The 16,643-nt window shown below is 40.9% G+C and overlaps 2 protein-coding genes across 8 annotated transcripts in view; one reads left to right on the top strand and one right to left on the bottom strand.

Annotated features, from left to right (window-relative positions):
* The first annotated feature begins 3,551 nt into the window (after window positions 1-3,551).
* mrpl33 (mitochondrial ribosomal protein L33) lies at window positions 3,552-9,236 on the top strand. The gene is made up of 4 exons (XM_054796274.1): window positions 3,552-3,682; window positions 4,003-4,021; window positions 4,110-4,216; window positions 8,022-9,236. The coding sequence occupies exons 1-4, from the start codon at window positions 3,661-3,663 to the stop codon at window positions 8,069-8,071; spliced, it is 198 nt and encodes a 65-aa protein (XP_054652249.1). The 5' UTR covers window positions 3,552-3,660; the 3' UTR covers window positions 8,072-9,236.
* The window catches only part of rbks (ribokinase), a 40,031-nt gene continuing 31,632 nt past the window's right edge, over window positions 8,245-16,643 (bottom strand). For 5 of the 7 annotated variants that reach the window (XM_054796272.1, XM_054796270.1, XM_054796271.1 and 2 more), the window contains one exon: window positions 8,245-8,728. In XM_054796272.1, the coding sequence (XP_054652247.1) occupies window positions 8,555-8,728 (174 nt within the window). In that variant the 3' untranslated portion in view covers window positions 8,245-8,554. Of the gene's footprint in view, window positions 8,729-9,497; window positions 10,045-16,643 lie in introns of those variants that run through there. The other 2 variants (XM_054796269.1, XM_054796268.1) reach the window with 2 other exon arrangements.

The following is a 16,643-nucleotide window of genomic DNA, read 5'->3' on the forward strand; positions in this document are numbered from 1 at the left end:
CAAATAAGAGAATAATGGGAGATCCATTGGAAGCTATTTGTGTACCTTTTGTGTTCAAATCTGCACCATCAAAATATCCCTCCTGATTCTCCCTTTGCTCATAAGTCTTAGCTACTACTTCAAAATGCAGTGTACTGCATTAAAAAAAAACTAAACAACTTCAGCCCAAACCTTGTAGAAGGGTGGTAGATGGGCTGAGAAAGAACACATTACATCTCACTGCTCATCGAGTACATTTCTGTCGAGAATCAAAATGGCGCTGCCCGTGTAACATCTAACTCGACCCTCTTCTGATTCATCCGTTGCATTGGTCTGTGTCTTACTGAATGCCAGTGTGACGCTTAGATCGCTGCGTGTCTTGGTCATCTCTCCACTAAATACAATCAAATCCTCCAGTTGACGCACCACAACGTACCACACTCATGAATACAAACAAAAACAAAATCATACTGTTTAGAAAAGTAAACACAATATAAGGTAAGATGATTGTAAGCCATTAGTCCCAGCCTCCGAAGAAATAGTTGGGCAAGGTGCTGACAAAAGCTTGGAAATTGTGGAGAAGTGTGTGGTGCTTGTTGTCTGTGACAGAGTGCCTGAGAATATATGAGTCACCAAATCACCTCCTATTAATGGGTTATTATAAGTCAAAAGAACAGGAAGGCATTGTTGTTGCAGCTACATTCAGGTCCAGAAGGATTTGTGCTTTCATAAAAGCCCAGTGTATTTAAAATAAAATAATAAACAGGGAGTTTAAGTGTAGAATTAAAATACATATAGATATATAATATAATATATAACAGATATATATACATGTATATACATAAATTATATACTGTACACAACACACACACACATAAAAATATACAAAATGTGGTATTACTGTAAGAATTGGCAAGAATCTTTCCAGTCCTTCTTATTTTAAGACAAATGCAACAGATACATGTCACAATATGAATTCTAGAATTGCTCATTTTGCATTTTTTTTGCTAGCTACCAACATGAAATTCAAATAAATGTTGATTAAAAGGCCATAGTTAGACAGGTAACCGTCTTTTTATTCTGAAAAATCAGTTATTATCTAAATATATTTGGGCTAAAATGACCATTGCAAGGTGCAACCTTCCAAATAGTACAACACCATATGTTCTCACTTGTGGAGCATACGTGAGCAAGGATGTTGTCAGTGAGTAAATGAAACGTGCGCTCCTTCTTCTTTAGCTGCATTTAAAAGCTAACTGTGTTTGTGAAATATTGCGGTGATGTGAAATTTCACTTCATCACATTGAGCATTCGCCCGAAGTCAGCTGGGATAGGCTCCAGCATGCCCCCGCGACCCTAATGAGGATGAAGCGGTATAGAAAATGGATGGATGGATGGACATTGAGCATTGGTTGCATTACATTTGAGTTTTTTTCAATGCATTGATCCCTCCCCCTGAGTGTAAAAACACCAAGTACATCTCTGGGTCATATGGTAAATGAGCACCACAGGCTGGCAAATAATAACGTGTGGAAGAAAGGGTGAAAGAGTGCTACGTGGCAGGAGAAGAAAAGTGTAGCTAATGTCCGGAGTGCTTGTAGAGCGTTGAATGAGTAGGGAGGAGGAATGGAGCTGAAGCAAGTAGTCTCAGCCTCTTTCTCAAAATTAACCCAAAGTGACGCAAGCTCCTCCACACATCCTGACAGCTGCCTGGTTACAGAGCTCAGCCTGTCCAATAACATTCATGCTCATTTCAGCCAGCAGCCCTTCCCAACGGGTGCACGAACACAGCTCATTTGAGCTCCATTACACGAGTCTGACTATTTACTGTTTGCATGCAAAGTATGCACAAGTGGAACCATGACACAACCCTCATTTTATTAATGAAGATAAGCTGTGAGGGGGAAAATTAAACCCCTCTTCTTTGGCTCCCACAGTGAATGTCAGACAGCGCAGTTTAATCTTGAAGATCCACGTGACATACAGTAATTAGGTCTCCCAGATTTTTCATGAAGTATAGTAACAGTTGATTCAGAACAGTCTTGCATCTACTGAGAATGTGAGTTTGTAATTCATGAAACTCAGCCAGAAAGTTTGCTGTGTCTACCCTATTGTGAAAAGCACAAAAGATATACCAGGAAACAAGCCAGTACAACCCAACAGCAGGACCACTATCTGCTCCTTTGTGAAAGGAGAGTGTGCTTGCCAGACGTATTCTGACTGCTGTTAGAATACTGGGATAGGATCCGAGAGCCATTGTCAGAACATATACTTGTGTAGTGTGTCCAGAGTTTGTTTTGGTGTGTGACACTACCTGGCCTTGCCTCTGTATTTTATGTTTTTGTCTTTACACCGTGTGAGAGCAGAAACGGTACTATAGACCTCCAAGGGGATGCACTGCCGTGTTACGGACTTCAAATAGCCACTCAAACAGATGTAACCTTTGGACACCAAATCACATGAATTACGATCATGAAAATGATTAAACAGAATAAAATTTAGGATTATTAAGCCATTACAAATGCATCAGTTATTTATGTTATCTCAGCAAACATGTGATTCCAACTCAATCAGAAACATGATGGCCATCAGTCATGACCCTGTGGTCATTTTTATGTTAGCTGTTGAGATCAATCGGTCAATGCCATGAACTGCAACACAACTAAATGGAGCTCTGATTTGGCGTGTAACTCTGGGCCATTTTAAGATGGTCTGTTTGATTTTAAAAAGAAAATGATAACATGATACCAGCTGAATCGACTCCATCTGGATCAGGAATTCCCAGCAGATGCTCATCTGCTGTTATGGCAACCAACAACATCTGACTGCGAAAGAACAAGAAAAGATAAAACATTTTAATCAGTTATTGGTCGCAAGCTTTCAACCCAAACATCCCTTCACCGTGAAGAGAAACAATCTGAGTTACCAGACGTAAAAACAATAAATGATGTTTTTTTTTGTTGTTTATTGCTTTGGATGTACATTCTTCCGTCTTCCATCAGCGATGTTCTTGTATTTCACTCACATATGGGGGAAATAATTATTTGACTTTCTTTATATATTTCTTTTATATATTTACTATATATATATTTCTTTATTTATATATATTTATATATATATTTGACTACCAATCAAGATTTGTGATGCCCACATACATTCATTGTTTTTCATTGTGCCTTTAAATTAAAATATTAAATATTTGTGCAATACAACTTCGAAGGCACTACATTCGTCCAAGACTCTAATATTATCTTACCGGCTGTTTTTTGTAATACAGAAAAGACATTATTTCTATCATTATTTCAGAGATTCCAAAGTAATTTTTGCACCATTGAAAGCACTGTGTAACAAAGTTGTTATAATATATTCAATCATTTACTATCGTATTAGGACGCTTATTTCTTAATTCAAAAGTTGTCGAGTTAAAACAAATATTATAAAATCAAATATAAATAAAATCTATTATATATTCTGTGCTTGTTTATGTTTTTCCAGACGAATTCTGGTAAAAAAAAAAAAACAAAAACAAACAAAAAAAACACGCTGCCTGACGGAAGCGGAACTGAGGCACACGTGATCGTTGACCCGGAAGTGTATGTCTCAATGTGACTTACCAGTTTGGAAAATAGAGTAATGCTTTATTACTACGAATGTAATAAGTCTTGCTGATTTTTTGGAAATATGTTCCTTACGTCCGTGAACTGTGAGTATTCAACACTTTTACATCATATTTAAGGATGTGTGAAACCGTGTGAAACGTACACTAAGGAGCAAAGCCTTTTCTCAGCGATATAGTTTACAAGCTAGCATAAATGCTAATTGTATTCAACGTAACAAAACAACAGAAAAGAAGAAGAAGAAAGCAGAACGTGCTTGTTTTGTCTTCGGTGCGGTCTCACTGCGTGGTCATTGTAGTAATTGAACATTATGAGCAGGACGTGAATTGTCTCTCCAAAAAAGCATGAAACATGAACACCCTTGTTACCATCATCACTTATATGACGGGCTCTTCTTTCTTTTCAGTGGCCAAGGCAAAATCAAAGTAAGTGACACATGATCAACTTGTATTTAATGTAATTCATTTTACGCCCGTGGCGAGAATGTCATGTCTATGTTGTGCACTCTGCCAGGAACATCCTGGTGCAGATGGTGAGTGCTGCAGGGACAGGCTACTTCTTCAACACCAAGAGGAACCGTCTCAGAGAGAAACTAGTACTTCGCAAACATGATCCATTTGGTAAGGTGTGACTGCATGTAACATATTGTTAGCATCGCCAGCAAGGCTACTGAAGACGATAAACTCATGTATGAATTTAGCGAGACTGGAGGCTATGAGCGAGGCTATCTTTGAATCTTTGTAAAACACAATACCAGTAAGTAATTAAATAACTAGTCAAATCAAGTATTTGTTAACAGGGTAGACAATTTCCACATGAAAACATAAGATGTTTTCATTGAATTCATGCTGACAAATATGACAGAGATTAATCTGAAGTTGTCAAACAATATTAGTTATTCTAATACGGAGGAACCAGATTTGCGCATGTACAAAAGGTGTGTAGCCATTCTAGTCAAGACATACAACAGAAATACCACAGCAGCTATGCTAGATAGGAGTATCAAATATTGTGATGAGGCAAGATGACTGTGCACAAAAGAGCTTTTTGTAGGTGTCTACAGAACAGTATGCATGCACACGCACACTTCAATGTGGCCAACACAGCTCTTCTTTGTTGGGCTGGTCTTAACTAACAGGAAAACATCACTGCCCCCTATAGCCCTACCCGAGAATCACAGCTCAGAACCACCCGCAATACAGTCGTCCCTCGCCGCTTAGTTGTTCAAATTTTGTGGCTTCATTCTATCACGGTGCTCCAAAAATATATTAAATAATAAATCGTGCTGTTTTGTGGTTGAATAAGGGCTATTATTAGTCAAAACATGCATATACAAGTTAATGTTACGTACTTTTTGGGCCAAAATTAAGCATTTTTAAGCATAAAAACAGCTAAATGAACGAAAATATTAATATAAGGCATTGAAAAGATGCTGATGTAATATTCTACACTTCTGCACTTGGCGTCAGTAATGTTACTGTAATGTTCAGTGAGACACACAAGCACCAGACCTGATTGCTGGAACATTTTAATTGCAGGTGTGAATTATCTCACATATCTCATCACATATAAAAACCCTTCATAAAAACATGAGTTATTGTTGTCACTTCCTGTCCGCCACTCACCCTGCCCCCCTAGGGAACACTTTTATAGCAACACATGTGGGTACAAGTCTTATTTATGTTTTGAATGGCTTATTTACTCTTATGTTATCGACCATATTGGGTAGTACGAGTGTAAAGCTGACTTTAATAATGGTAAAAACACATCTAAAAGGTTGTAAACAGGTTTTCTATGATTTAATTACAAAAATATTCCATTTATCAATAAGGAATCGTACTTAGCAGAAATTCACTTATCATGGTCGGTTCTGGAACCAATTAACTGCGATAAACGAGGGATTGCTGTACTCCCTTTACTCGAAAGTCACAAGTAAATGTGCAAGCAATGCTTAGTTTTGGTTTCAACAACAGTTTATGTTGACGTTAGTTTGAGTCGTGTTGAAATAAGCAGGTTCCACTGCATTGAAAGTACTGAGATCAATAAATCTTAAATTAAAGGCAAGCAGCCCTTACATAACAAATTGGATTGGCAGCACAAACGCATCCAAGTGTTAGGAGGAGGAGGAAAATGTCATGTTGAAGATGATTTCAGAACCGACACCGCCCTAACATCATGGTAGGGGAAACGCTGTCAAGGAGCTCAGGAATTCCCAAATGAAGGTACACGCTGAAATACATCGAAACACTGCTGTGCTAGACCTTTTATTCTGAACCCCCCCGAGCGTCAGACCGATTCCCAATCTTCCGGCCAAATTTGGCAACTGCTGGCCAATCATTAAAAACAATTTACACCTGCACTGTGTGTACTTTTCCAATAAAGGATAAATGTTATGTAAGACTACAGTACTTGTTGAAAGTCACCATGAAGGCGTGGCCAAACATGTGGCAACAGCGCAGTCACGCAGTACTGAAACGCCCAAAAACAAAAGAGACTTGTGAGACTTCTCCCTCCCCACCCGGATGTGACATGACTGTGTTCATTATGTCAAATTGCCATAGACTGTACAACAACAACAACAACAACACCACTAAGGGGCCTTGCTTGCTTTGTTCTGTTTGTGTGTACGTGAGGTTACGTTTGAAACATGCAAGAACACTTCCTGCCTGTTTTCAGTCATCTAAAGGTAATATGAGTGTGGACAAACGTTCCGCTAGTTGTCATGAGGTCTGTGATCAGTGTTATGTGTTTCTACGTACTGATGATGGCGGCGCACTCTCTTCTTTTGCCCATTACAATCTCTCGTCGAGAGTGGCTGTCTTTTCTAGGCTGTGATGTCAAAGGATGTACAGTATGGGAAAATACCATGTGGACCCCAATAGAAGATGGTATTTTTTTTTCCCTGTAAGTCTCAAAAAGACAGGTAGTCTTATTCTCACGGCATAGAGTGGTGGTGTACATTATATAAGAATAGAAAATGCATCAGTGCTGTCTCTCTGCTCCATTCTCTCTCTCTCTCCACTGTGTGTGAAAATATTTGGGACCTTTTCATGAAATCTGAGACAGTAGAAATATCACAGTATGAAAATAATGTAGTATAAATGGTGGTCTGGTGGTTAGCATGTTGGCCACACAGTCATAGCCAGGAGATGGGGAAAACCTGGATTCGAATCTCCGTTGGGCATCTCTGTGTGGAGTTTGCATGTTCTCCCCGTGTGTGTGGGGGTTTTCTCCGGGTACTCCGGTTTCCTCCCACATTCCAAAAACATGCATGTAAGGTTAATTGGTGACTCTAAATTGTCCATAGGTATGAATGTGAGTGTGAATGGTTGTTTTGGCTGGCGACCAGTCCAGGGTGTACCGTGCCTCTCGCCCGAAGTTAGCTGGGATAGGCTCCAGCATACCCCCGTGACCCTAAAGAGGAGAAGTGGTATAGAAAATGGGTGGATGCATGTATTAAACCCAGCAAACAGCAATTTGTTTGGAAATATTTGAGATATGTCCTGTAATAAATCATGAAAGCTGCCCTGTCTTTTTGGTTTGATTTTTTAAAAAATACATTTTTTTTTATGTTGACTTTTGGATCAGAAGCGTGAATGGGCCTCAATGTTTGGGCAACCAACAAAGGAGGCCAAAGTTTAAGATAACAATTGTTAGTTTTTGGACTATTTGTATTACTTATTCAGATTCTGTATTACTGCAGTGTAACTTGATTGCTGCTGTCCTGTAATGGTGATTAAAAAAAACAAACAGGGGTTTGTCATGTTGTATACGGGTTTATACGCTAACTATTTGATCCCCTGCTAGTTTTGTAAGTTGAACCTCTTAATAAGACAAACAGTCCACAATTTTTATGGCAGGCTTACTTTAACGGAGTGAGACAGAAGCCATGCGGGTAAAAGACATTGGAGATAATGGACCAAAAGGAGGCACAGTGCCAAACAATGAAGTCAACATCAGACAGTGAGGATATGGACAACAAGGACGGAGAAGTACTAGGAAGTAGTTTGAAAATGCAAACAGGAAAGACCGAGCAGATGACTGAGGTACAAGGACGGTGAAGACAAGGGAGAAGTCCGGCACCTTTCTGCCACATATCTTGGGGAAATGTTGCCCATCATCCACAATCCTTACGTCAAACATGAACACATATTTCTAATGAGAGAAAACGAGTTAGCATGGGTCAGCTAACATTGCACGTCATGGGAGGCACCCGTTACGACTATAAAGCTCATCTAAAAAAACCCTCTAACAACATTTGAAGTACATACAGTCATCGTACATTGATGATAACATGTAATACTTGCGTTTCTGGATTTTTGATTGGCATTGTCTATCTGTCTCTCCCTGTTCAAATGAACCCACCATAACATGCATCGTTCACGTCTTTGCCCTCTATTTACCATCTGCTTTCTCTTGTTGCAGTGAACAAGCACGTCCTGTTCTTTGAGAAGAGGAAGATCAGATCCATCTAAAAATGGACTGGAATATGTGGACCGTTAACCTGTAATGTTTCCAACAGACATTGTCATATTTGTCCATATCCTGGGAGTCTGAAAGCTTCCAAAGGCCTCCACTCTACCCCACAACACATGGTCAGGATGATAACAAACTTCAGAAATGAATGCAACAAAACACCAAACTTCCATGTTGGTATAAAATATTTATTAATTTGGCGAGCCTCCACAGTCATGTCTTTTTCTATACTGGATAACTTCTTTTAGAGTCATTAAAAAAAACATAATAAATGACATAAAGAGAGTTTTGTGCCTGTTCATGTCACCATTACACATTCGTGTGCATTACTTCATCTGGCACCACATTGTGTATTTAAGTTGTTCTGTATGCTCTATATACATCAATGGTCCTTCAATAAATGGTGAGAGGGCTCAAAAGCAGCGCATTGAATTAAACAGGCGAGATTATGTCAAGTTAGATTCATATTTCTATTGCAGCTCTCAGAAGAGCTCAGCTGCTAAATCCTTTTTATGTGGAAAAGACGTCTGCGTGCCCATGGCCTGCACGCTCACTCCTGCCACTTGACCTGCTCTCCGGGCCGCCTCCTCCAGTTGCATGGTGGGATAATGAGCCATGTAAAATGCCAGCGCTCCAATGAAGCTGTCTCCTGCACCCTGAGGAGAAGACATAATGGATCGATGTGTGCTGTCTTGCAAAATACTGTACTTTTCACAGTACACACGTACTACACAGTAATGTACAGCACCAGTGGCATTTACTATTTAGGAATGACAACTACCTGTATATTCTACACATTACCTCCATTTTCAGTAGCTCAACGCTATTTGGGCAATTTACATAACTACAAATAACCATGATTTTTATAATCAGTGTTTGTTGATGGTCTTCAATGATTGCAAATTTCCATCCAAGTATTAAAATGTATTTATCTATTAAGGAGACTAATAATAGACGCTCATTTTCTCCACTCAGAAATCTGTCACCAGTAGGGGGTGCTGTGGCACATGACCCGTGCTGTTCGTTGAATTTGTCTTTGAATATTAGACGTCATTACGCAACATGTGAGTGTTAACTTATTCCAATCAAAAGCAGCCCTGTGATATTTAGATTGTCTACCATGAATTGAAGATGTGTTGCAAACCTGCTTAAAAAGAAATAAATACATGAATACTTGAACTGCCTTGTTAATTAGCCTTCAGCCGATATAACCGTAGTTGTCAACAGTGTTGGAACAAATGGTGCACGTCTCATCCATTGATAGAGATGGAATGTGCTGTCTCCACCCTGGTGGGGGGGGCTATGATGGGATGGGGTGCCAAAGGGGCGAATTGATGGGAAAAGGCACAATGGCATGTTGCGACCTGCTCGTGCAAAACCACAACCCCCCCCCCCCCCCCCCCCATCCCCTTCTTCTCTCCCCTACACACCACTGGTTCTCACAAGTCCGCTCAATTACTCATCACTTTGACTCTCAAAAGGGGCTCTCTGGTCTGGGAAGCACTCTCGTCACCCCCTTTCAACCTCAGAGTAACCCTTTCAGGGCCTTGCCAATGAAGACGTCAGTTGTGTGGGAACGAGTCAGCGACATGTCGCAAACAACTACAAGAAAATATACAACCAAGTCCTAAATGGTCTGAGGCTGCAGGCGGGCTGGGGGGTATGACTTGTGATGACAAGGGTCTAGAACAGAGCAGCTAAGGGACAATGCTACTTTATTTTGATGCAAGGCAAGCTATATTATTACAAATGATCCACTCTCTTCCTGGTCCACACTACGGGTGTGACTCCTGGCCTGGAGAGATGCTGGAAAGAGTGAGATCACAGCTGAAACATTTCACAGGCTCGTTGGATTTCCATGTTGGGACCCACGTTGTGTTTATGTCTCCTGTCTGGTAGCTGGGCCGGGCCACTGCGTAGCGTTTAAGACACTGGCGATGGAGTTCCTTGGGTTTGTCTTGGGCCCGTCCCCCTGCAAAAGTGATGCCACTCATGGATAGACACTTTATTCAGCCATTGCAGGAAATTACTTTGCTACAGCAGAGACAATTCCAGACAGTATAGTACAAAACAACAATGAAAATAAATAGAACATAAACAGAAGAAAAATGTAAAACACAAAAATATAAAGAATAAACACAGCCTCCTATGTACACAATGTATTATTGATACTTTGATACTCTGATTTGTGGAATCAGAGCATGCCTATAAATGTGCACGATTGATATGTGCAACTGTTGAAGAGATGCGGTGTTCCATTTGTACACAGGTATCTCTATACACAACACATGCTCACATACTGTAATTTCATTTAATGACTAATGCAATCAAATATAAATAAACAGATGCCAAAATAACTGCTGATGTTGTCCGACAACAGTCAGCTGCAAAAAAACATCTTGATCTTTTCTCCAAATATAATTTGGAGAAAATGACAAAGACGACTGAGTCAACAGGACAAAAACAAAACAAACGCGGAAGCAGTCACTCGTGGAATCCAATGCATTTAGTGATGTGAAACTTTAATGGTACAGAATACTTACAGTTCAGCTTGAAATCATCTTTATGAATTCATTCAAAACTACATTCATTCCATTTATTCTAAAAGAGGGGAAGGTAGCTCCTTAAAAGGATATGACGTAACGTATTTAATCCCTTAATTCAAACCTGGACCTCCTATTGTATGTAGGTGTCCGTCCCTCAATTTCGACGCCACCATGTTATGCGTGCTAAGTTTCCTAAAAGTGGATGGCTCAATAATGAAAGAATAAAGCAAGGTGTCGGTAAAATGAAGTAAAAGTAGAATGGTAGACCTCTGCCAATGTTGAAATTTTCTACCACGGGGACACAGCCTATTCCGGCTTGGTCGGAGGTGGTAGTCAATCACATAAACAACCGTTCACATTCATAACTACGGACAATTTAAATGAACAATGAACGCACCCAATCTGGCCAGCGGATTGAAAGAGTACAACAGCATTAGGACAAAGTTCCATCGCAAAGACAAGAGTAGATGACTCAGACTGAAAAAAGTACAACAATTCTTCCATCTGCAGTTTTATCCAGCTTGTCATCAACATTTAATTAAGGGTGCACTCACACTAGGCCAGTCGTGCCGTGGCTGGGCCCACTTAACATTTAAAACACGGTACATTTGGCTAGTGTGGGCGCACGCTTCCTCTCTTTTGGCACGATCGAAAGAGGTTGTCTAGGGCCTGGCACAATTCCATGCACACGCAGATAGGTGGCGGAGTCATAGAATGAGGAGAATGCAACCGGTCCTTGGAGATTCCTAACAATAACTGACACAATTCATAATAGAAATAAAGCACAAAAACTCATAATGATCCAAAAGTCAAACCCGCAGCACGCTCGCCCACTTGCGATACATTTCTGTGCGTAATGAAAACACGTTATTCGATTCACGCCGTCGCCTCATTGCAGAAAATACATAATCAGAATGATTCCAATTAAGACTGGAAATATTCCACAAAGTCATAAAAACATTACACAGCAAAATAGAGCATGTCGTTTAATCAATGCGATCGCCCCTCCTGCAAGTAATTAATGACAGCAGCAACCTTGTGCAAAATAAACACTCGGTGACTTCAAGTAAGACTGGAAATAGTGCACAAAGTCAGAAAAATTGCAGTCATGCAGCAGAATAGAACTGGCGGTTAATCAATGCGATCGCCCCTCTTGTAAGTAATTAATGACAGTGGAAACCTTGGGCAAAATACAAAGAAATCCACTCAAAGTAAGACTGGAAGTAATCCACTACTCAGGGAACTTGCAGTAATACAGCAGAATAGTAATGGGGCAAGCAAACCGGCCTTGGCTCAAATGCACAGGGTGAACGCAGGCCAGGGAGTACGCCCTAAATGATCAAATAACCTTGCCACCCCTCCCCAGAGTGCCAGAGAAATCAGGTGTATAGTTTTTGTGCAATCCTGCTAACAAACAAGCAAAGACAAAAGGCAGTAACTAAATAAAAAAGACATTCAGTTGGAGTCCCAACTCCCATCCCGCCTACGTCCTCCTTGCTACCAGGATCTCCTCCTCCAAGGCGGCCATGTGAGTGACGCTAAAAGATGGATCGCATGAAGCTCAACAAGGCTGACATGCATGCCCCCCTTCAGCCCCACTGCCGCTGCCCTCGACACACTTCTGTGAAGGTTAGATCTGGAGGCCTGTCAATCAAGTGACACAAGCACTTGCCGCGGATGAACAGTGACGCTCGTGCCGGTCGCCTCCGTCCAACACTCCTTGACCTTTGCGACTTTCTTGTTCCTGTTCTCTGCTGGCACTCAGCCTGAAGTTTGAAATTGCGGTGACAGATGTGTTTGTGAGAAAGAACGTTCTCTGCACCGTCTGACGGAAGGAGCGATGTGCTTTAAGTCCTGCTGAGTGGCGAGTTCGTCCCATTCCGAAAAAGAACAGCCTACAACACACCAGTAACCTTGACCTGACTTGGGTTACTCAACATTACAGACAAAATGGTGAAAAGTTGTAGAAAAATTCTTTTCTGTCTGGCACTCCGTGGAGGTGTTTGACTTGTCGGCTTTCACAAGACAAACGACCGGGGAGGGCGCGTCCAACATAAATAAAGGAGGACAAATACAAAAACAAATGCCCAGTCATTCTGACTGACAAGTCTTATTGTGCAAATGCTTCAGACACTGTGTGGTTGGTGTGTGACGTTATTTGGGCACTTGTTTTACTTCAGCTTAATAGCAGCATCAGTTCCACTTGGAGAACAGAGTAGTTCGGAGCAGGTGAGATATTTACCAGTTGTGAAACAGCGTTTCTCTTCTGGCGTTGCCTCAAAGCACGTACTGCTACTGTACTCACTCATCACAATACGTTACTTTTGCTTTGTGAAGAAACAAAGAAGGTGCGGATTCGATTGTAGTCCACGGCCACTGGCATTCTTGAGTGCCGGTCCCACGCCAGACGGGAGGGTTGCGTCAGGAAAGACAAGTACTACTTAAGTATCATACAAGTGTGAGTGTGTATTTTATAGCCTTGATTGGCTACTTTGTTGTATGAACCAGCGTTGTCGACGTTAGCGTTATTCATTTCTAACAATTGAAAAATAAATTGTCATTTTTAGTTAAGTGTAGAGAAGAAACCTTATGTGAAAATCTCCACTGAAAATAGTTTTTCACAGAGGTTCAAGAACCAGTGACTGGATTTCTCATTCTCTCAGGAGGCCTCCTGTGATCTTAACCCCCCCTTTTGCGATGACAGATGGTGCAAACTCCTGAAGCTACAGCCTTGGTCAATGAAAGACACCCCGGGGAGAGAAGAGACCAACTCAGGGGCAACGCTGACTCAGAGTGGCTTCTATGTCCGGAAGCTTCCAAACAGCCGGGGAAGACTGACTCCATGGAAGTAACAAGGGGGGAAGCTTTGCAGATCAAGAAGACCCTTAATTGGACCAATTAGCGCTCTTGCATCTTTGATCCATTTGCAGGCTTAGTCTTTGACACTTTTGTGTTCCACACTGACCCACCATGCGAGGCACACTAGCAGGGGACGGGGTCAGCAGCATGTGCAGCTGTACAGCCGCCGCTTGAACACATGTAATCCATTAAACAAGGTGATGTGGCGCTTTTCTTTGGTGTCATCCTGACCCAGACTGCTCTGTGCAGGAATGCAATGCTCAGGCACTGTTTTCCCTTTATCATTGATTTTGAGGAAGGAATCTTTCAATTGCTCCATGGTCATGAGATAAAACTGTGACTAATTTGATTGTCTAGACCCAATGTGAAGCAGCCGTAATGTCTGGTTTGATGGGGCTGTCTACCTTTCGGGGTGGACCTCCCGGGCACAGAACAGAAGAAACCAGGGCCACCCAAGTACTGGAGAAGTATCATATGATGCTGGTGCGTGCTATGGCTTCATCTGACTGTCTACGGAAAACAGATTCTGATCTCAGAAGCAAGCCTGCGCTCAATTTACAACAAAGTGAAGAGGTATGTGGCTTTGCCTTTTATTTAAATCAAGATGACTTCATCCATCTTCTATATGCTGGAGCCTATCCCAGCTGACTTCGGGCGAGAGGCGGGGTACACCTTGGACTGGTCCTCAACAATTCATACTGACCCAATATAATACGGTATTTTTACCCGTAGAAAACAGCCCGACAAAAAGATGTGTTGTCTTATAATCGGGATCGAGAGTTTTATACAGTCGTCCCTCGCTACATCGTGGTTCAAACATCGCTCCCTCATTAAATCGTGTTTTTCAAACATTAATTACTAAATGATTGATGTTTTGTGGTGGACTGTGGCCTATTATTAGTCAGAAAATATGAATATTTAAGCAAATGGTACATATTTGAAGCATATAAATATTAATTAGACATATAAATGGCTAAATGAACTAAAATACAAATACAGTATGAGTCATTATGACCACCAACTTGTGCATGTAGTATTGTACATTGCTCTCTCTGTCAGTAATTGTAGGTAATTGCAGGTTAATCTCACAACAGGCACAATAATAACACAATAATCATATTAATAACACAAGTTACTGTTGCAGCGATAGCCCACAACAAGCTAAACTCACCTCTGAACCCCAACGTCACTTCCTGTCCGCCATTGATGCTGCTTCCCTACAAGGTAAACTGTCTTAAATAGCTTATTTTCTCTGCTTATGTCTATTATATTGGGTAATACGAATGTAAAGGTGATTACATTGGTCTAGATTGTCTAGATGGCTCTAATAATGTTAAAAAACATTTCGAAGATGGTAAACAGGTTCTCTATGCCACAACTACCAAAATATCCCATTTTTAAAGAAAGAACCCTACTTCGTGGAAATTCACTTTGCGCCGTCGGGTCTGGAACCAATTAACCGTGATAAACGAGGGATTACAGTACACGTAAACCAACAAGCTGTTGGTTTAATGCAAGCAGCAATGACACTCTTTAAAAGCATATTTTAGAAGCTTTTTGTGAAATCTAAGCTGGTAAAAAAATAGAATATGACATGTCTTCCAAACCTGCAAAAATCTTGACAAAGATCTTCGACGTATATTTTGAAAGTGTTAGTCGTAGGTGAAATGGAAAATTCCATGGCCGTAATTCTTACATTATTGAGGTATAGTGATGATAAAATGAACGCAGCCTTTGGTACAATCACAAAAATTCCAACGTGAACGCAAAGCGACGTGCGGCGTAAGTATTTTCTTTGTTTTCATTTTTGGTCCGGCACAGCGTAACGAACGAAGGAGGAGTTGTGATGCTTATTTAAGACAATGGTGATCAATGAAAGTCCTCAATGTCAAGCAGCTAAGAAATATGATTGAACTGATATTGAAAACAGACATGATTACAAATTTGTGTTTGACTTTGCCTTAAAAATATTTTCCAAAAAGAAAAAAAGTGACCTTATAATCAAGTTATCTTATATTTAGATCAATATGGTAATTGCTAATGCCATTTCGGGCAGCTGTTCCGTACAAAAGTCCGCCTTCAGAAGTATCAGAACTCTAATGCAAGTGGGCTGGAGCCCGGAGTAGGGTGTGTTGAAATCAATTTTACAGTCTGACAGGTATTTTATTCATCATGCCAGGTGATGGTGCAGGCGTTGTCATGCATCTGTTTATCTGATAATGGATTTCGGTATCTCTTTGTGAAGGTCCACGCAGACAAGCAACCATCCAGGCCTGACTGAACAAACAACAAACACCCTCTGTCATAACCACACGCTCAACCTTGTTTTGATATACGGTATTGATACTGAACACCTCCACAAAATAACTTACCAGACCATCTCCCTTTGAATTCCGATGACTATGCACCAGTAGACAAAACTGTCTCTACTCGACCAGATGACAACGTGACCATATTTGCAGCTCGGCAATGAGATACTCAAATGATATGTGAAGTGTACTCAAAGACGCCTTGTAATAGATAATGGATAGGAAACTGTTGTACAATGTTCCCTCCTTTATGGTGGGGGAAAAGTTCCCAAAATAGCCCGCAATAAGTGAAATCCGTGAAGTAGCCAACTTTATTTGTTTGCAATTATTACATACTGTATGTTTTAAGGCTGTAAAACCCCTCACAATACACTTTATACACTTTTCTCACATTTCTCTCTTGTTTAAACACTCTAAAAGTTCAAATTTCCTTGGAATTTTAATTATCAATCTCTTGGACACAAAAAATGGGGAAGTCACTCATCGTATTCCCTCCCCTGACATGTCTCGTCCCGGCGCCGTTTGTCTGTAGTGTTTTTGTGGCCTTGTTAAAACATATTTCTCCGGTTGTAGTATTTTACTCTCCTCATGGTCCTCCGTGAACCGAAGATTCATTTACAGTATCATAGCACAACTATGATCGGTAGCAAACAGGAAACACGACAGTGGTGCACAAAGGAGATTGATTGACAATGGTCTACAGCCAATCAGAACGCAGAACAGAATGGGCGGGTTCTCCCCTAGCCAATCAGGACTGTTGTGGCTCTATATTTAGCCGGCTGCCGAGGTGGAGGGGCGACATCTTTACTCTAGCGGCACATGTCTTCACCTCTCACATGAGTACACAACCCCCTCTA

Source organism: Dunckerocampus dactyliophorus, chromosome 13, assembly GCF_027744805.1.
Source record: "Dunckerocampus dactyliophorus isolate RoL2022-P2 chromosome 13, RoL_Ddac_1.1, whole genome shotgun sequence".
Taxonomy (NCBI): Eukaryota; Metazoa; Chordata; class Actinopteri; order Syngnathiformes; family Syngnathidae; genus Dunckerocampus; species Dunckerocampus dactyliophorus.

Coding starts and splice junctions, on each gene's coding strand:
- mrpl33 (XM_054796274.1), top strand. CDS start 3,661: ATGTTCCTTACGTCCGTGAACT. Junction 4,217..8,021: donor TCGCAAACATGATCCATTTG/GTAAGGTGTGAC, acceptor CTCTTGTTGCAG/TGAACAAGCACGTCCTGTTC.